The sequence below is a fragment of the Temnothorax curvispinosus genome, unplaced genomic scaffold, assembly GCF_003070985.1.
Source record: "Temnothorax curvispinosus isolate PA1 unplaced genomic scaffold, ASM307098v1 QBEX01011287.1, whole genome shotgun sequence".
NCBI classification, from domain to species: Eukaryota; Metazoa; Arthropoda; class Insecta; order Hymenoptera; family Formicidae; genus Temnothorax; species Temnothorax curvispinosus.
This window is the reverse complement of record NW_020221067.1, coordinates 275-5195: the sequence shown is the minus strand read 5'-3', so window position 1 is coordinate 5195 and position 4921 is coordinate 275. Positions and strand designations below refer to the sequence as shown.

Genomic DNA, 4921 nt, shown 5'->3' with positions numbered 1-4921 from the left:
TGATAAATGATAAATGAATATTGAACTGAAATTATGTTAGTTATAAAGAAAAAATCTTATTAGATTAAAAAATTTATTTTAATTACATATAAAGCTTATAGCTTGAGACATGCTTTATATAAATTAATATTAGATTAATTATTTCTTATATGTAAATACTGCGTAGCAGTTCAATGTAAAAATTAGGGAAAAAATCTAATAAATAATTTTTATCCACTATACTATATAATTAACATAATTTTTCCTGTAGAATTAGGTTTGAAAATATATGAACTAACAATGAAAAGAATTAATTTATTTTTTTCTTTTTCATCCAATATCCTTGCATTCAAAAATAATATAATCAGAACTATCATAACAGATATCCAGTTATGACGGTTTTATATCTTGTTCTATTTCTTTTTGAAGCACGTTTGAAGAATGCGTGTTTTTCACGTAGTATATTCTGAAACAAGTTATGATTTATGCCTGTTTTTAATCTCTATTATCTTTATATTCAATAGCATAATTGCTTATTAATGATATTTTGGTAATTAAATATTTCCGCGGAAGCCACAAGTCACCATTGATACGACACATTTTTCTGTAACTCAAATGGAAATTTCTAAAGATATTATTTACACAAGTACTTTACAGTAATTGCAAAATAGAATCTTAGTAATTATTCCTTAGTCATTGTTTGAAATGATTAGATAATTGGAAAGATTAGTATTATTAGTATTATATTCTCACAAGATAAGCTCCAATTGCAATGTTATCAAAATAAATCTATATATACATATATATATAAACAAATGTCCCGCCTCATCAACGCCCAGCCCAAACTCCTAAACAGAAACATGAAATTCGGCAAGTATATTCCTTCCATGACGTAAGCACTCACTAAGAAGAGATTTTTAGAAATTCGATCCCTAACGGGGTGAAAAGAAGTAAAATGTGTTTTCACGGATTTCTCGACGGGTAACGCCGTCAAGCTTAAGCAAGTATAAGATAAGATGACACATATATCTCTGAAAAATAGGGGGGATTGAGAGGTTGAAACGCATGATAGATATATATTTGCGCGAATGCTAGAAAATGTTCACTCATCTCTTATAACTGCTGGAAGTTATTAGCGTTTGATAGTACGTATGTGAGTTTCTGTGTTTCATTCAATAGTGTGACAGTGAATTTAAAAAAGAATCTTATTATTAAATTTTTTATCCTGGGTTATGACGCTTCCATCAACGATATCTTTTTGTGATAATTGATTGAGTGTCTATTAAATATTAATTTATAGATTTATCTATTGATATATTAATATATAGATTCGAGTTTAACAAAGAAGTCAAGTGTTTGAAAATTTATGTATCTTTAATTAACGCGTGCTTGCATTTTTATATATAAAATTAATCGAGTATTAATATTTAAATGTTTATAAAATATATAGATTTGTTTTGTAATCAAAATCTGTAGCTTATATAATATATATTAATATCTGTATTAGTGCCCAATGTATGTTGAATTCAAAGATATACCAATTATTTTCGACATAATCTACGTTAATGAACATTGGCAACGGGTCATTCATATTATCATCTATTTTTTTTTTTTAATAAATATAACAAAGAATGTTTTTATAGGCGAACTGTGTACAATGGCACTCATAACGGCTTATTGGGGCCTGGACGGCATTATAGTTCTGACGACTCTCATTATAACTGCCTATCTTTACATGACACGCAAATTCAACTACTGGAAGAAACGAGGCGTCTTGGAAGCGCCACCGACACCATTTTTCGGCAATTTCACGGATTGTGTGTTCCTAAAGAGATCTCCCGGATTTCTTCTGAAAGATCTTTATGATCAAGGAAAGGGATTGCCTTGTACAGGCTTTTATATATTAGACAAACCGGCCTTGTTGGTTCGCGATCAGGAATTCGTTAAAAACGTCTTAATAAAGGATTTCAATTACTTTGCTAACCGATACGGCTCGCCCGATGTGAATGATCGTTTGGGTTATGCCAATCTCTTTTTTCTCAAAAATCCAGCCTGGAAGTTGTTAAGAACGAAGTTGTCACCATTCTTCACGTCCGGAAAGCTAAAGAAGATGTTCGAACTAATGTTAGAATGCGGTGACAATCTAAATACGTATCTCGAATCGTTGAAATTGGAAGGTAGGTAAACTGGAAGCTACATTTATGCATGGAGTTACATATATCTAAGGGCATAATGATTATAATTACGACTGAATAAATTGAAACAGTAATAAGAATACGATTGATGGCAGGTAAAGGAATGGAAATGGAAATAAAGGAGTTAGCTGCCAAATTCTCTACGGACATAATCGGCACTACTGCCTATGGACTCAACGTGAATTCGCTAAATAATCCAGATGCCGAGTTCCGAAAATACGGCAAAATGATTTTTACTTTCAACATTATCCGTGGTTTTGAATTTTTCGCCATGTTCTTCCTTCCAAATATAGTTGGTATGGCCGGTATGAAGTTGTTTGGCAAGGATGCCACTGCTTTTTTACGTAAAGTCTTTTGGGAGACGATCACTCAACGCATGAAGTCTGGCGAAAAGAGAAATGATCTCATTGATATCCTTATTGAACTAAAAAAAAATCACGAAGATCAAGACATTGGAGGATTTAGTAAGCAAAAGATTCATCAAGCAAATGCATAAATTCGTCAATTTACATTTAAAAAATCAAAATACCCGCTCAATTTGTCTAAGCATGCAATAGATCCAATAGCTAAAGCTTAATTATGATATGCAATGAAAAGTTTTCAAAATTTGAAGAGATGTGAATTGAAACGTTTAGAATTTGACGGGGACGATTTAGTAGCGCAAGCAGCTATTTTCTTCACGGCTGGTTTTGAAACTTCCTCATCGACAATAGCTTTCACTTTGTACGAACTTGCGACGCATCCGGAAATACAAGACAGACTTAGAAAAGAAATTCTTGATGCGCTCGATGAAACCGGTGGCAAAATCACATACGACATGGTATGCGAACACACATATGTTTCTTTTTTACAAAAAAATTTTAGCAAAACAAAAATGACTTTAATATTGTCAAGCTTAAAGTATCCATCTTATTCACGTGCATGTCATTAGATCCTGTCACTACCGTATCTCGACATGGTGGTATCTGAAACTTTGAGGATGTATCCGCCGTTGCCGTTCCTAGACCGCACAACAGTGGAAACCTACAAGGTGCCGAATTCCGATCTAGTTATCGAGAAAGGCACACCAATTTTTATCCCGATGATTGGCATGCACTATGATCCGGAACACTTTCCTGATCCGTATGAATTTGATCCGGAACGATTTACCGAGGAGAACAAACGTGACAGACCATCATGTCTCTATTTTCCATTTGGAGATGGCCCACATGCGTGTATAGGTGAGGTCATCGATTTTGATTACGAAAATTAAGACGGGATTGGTGCAGCTATGAAGTTAAAAATAAATCAGCAAAAGTTTAAATTCACATTTTTTTACCTTATTACATTACACGAATTACACGAATTATTTATATATATCATTATGTATGTATGCAATGATTAGAATGAACTTTATCCAACTGGACTTTGTAATTATGGAATTTACAATCTTAATTATATAAGAGTTAGAATATTATGAGACGTATTACGGTATGCACTGTTATTCATCCCACAGGCACTCGTATGGGACTTTTACAATCAAAGTTGGGAATCTGTACAGTTTTGAGCAAATACGAACTAACACCAAGCGAGAAAACTCTAATACCAATGGTTATCGATCCGAAAGCTTTCTCGACATCACCAATGGGTGGCGGTCTATATCTCAATATTCGAAAGGTTAATACCCTGCACGCTAATTAATATTTGATAATATATTAATACAGTCATTAATACACTGTTTTCAAGCCACGCGACGCTCACAATGATATTTCAAATACACGATTTTTACAATGATAAATGATAAATGAATATTGAACTGAAATTATGTTAGTTATAAAGAAAAAATCTTATTAGATTAAAAAATTTATTTTAATTACATATAAAGCTTATAGCTTGAGACATGCTTTATATAAATTAATATTAGATTAATTATTTCTTATATGTAAATACTGCGTAGCAGTTCAATGTAAAAATTAGGGAAAAAATCTAATAAATAATTTTTATCCACTATACTATATAATTAACATAATTTTTCCTGTAGAATTAGGTTTGAAAATATATGAACTAACAATGAAAAGAATTAATTTATTTTTTTCTTTTTCATCCAATATCCTTGCATTCAAAAATAATATAATCAGAACTATCATAACAGATATCCAGTTATGACGGTTTTATATCTTGTTCTATTTCTTTTTGAAGCACGTTTGAAGAATGCGTGTTTTTCACGTAGTATATTCTGAAACAAGTTATGATTTATGCCTGTTTTTAATCTCTATTATCTTTATATTCAATAGCATAATTGCTTATTAATGATATTTTGGTAATTAAATATTTCCGCGGAAGCCACAAGTCACCATTGATACGACACATTTTTCTGTAACTCAAATGGAAATTTCTAAAGATATTATTTACACAAGTACTTTACAGTAATTGCAAAATAGAATCTTAGTAATTATTCCTTAGTCATTGTTTGAAATGATTAGATAATTGGAAAGATTAGTATTATTAGTATTATATTCTCACAAGATAAGCTCCAATTGCAATGTTATCAAAATAAATCTATATATACATATATATATAAACAAATGTCCCGCCTCATCAACGCCCAGCCCAAACTCCTAAACAGAAACATGAAATTCGGCAAGTATATTCCTTCCATGACGTAAGCACTCACTAAGAAGAGATTTTTAGAAATTCGATCCCTAACGGGGTGAAAAGAAGTAAAATGTGTTTTCACGGATTTCTCGACGGGTAACGCCGTCAAGCTT

The 4921-nt window shown here is 31.7% G+C and overlaps 1 protein-coding gene across 3 annotated transcripts; it reads left to right on the top strand.

Annotated features, from left to right (window-relative positions):
* Positions 1-1055: 1055 nt before the first annotated feature.
* On the top strand, positions 1056-4039 carry LOC112461352 (cytochrome P450 6k1-like). 3 transcript variants are annotated; one of them, XM_025026564.1, is made up of 6 exons: positions 1056-1132; positions 1623-2156; positions 2270-2638; positions 2810-2994; positions 3106-3394; positions 3670-4039. In XM_025026564.1, exons 2-6 carry the CDS (start codon positions 1637-1639, stop codon positions 3852-3854), a joined length of 1548 nt encoding a protein of 515 aa, XP_024882332.1. In that variant the 5' UTR covers positions 1056-1132; positions 1623-1636; the 3' UTR covers positions 3855-4039. The 3 variants fall into 3 exon arrangements, with proteins under 3 accessions (XP_024882332.1, XP_024882333.1, XP_024882334.1); XM_025026565.1 differs by having other exon boundaries at positions 1065-1124; XM_025026566.1 differs by having other exon boundaries at positions 1075-1128.
* Positions 4040-4921: the final 882 nt, after the last annotated feature.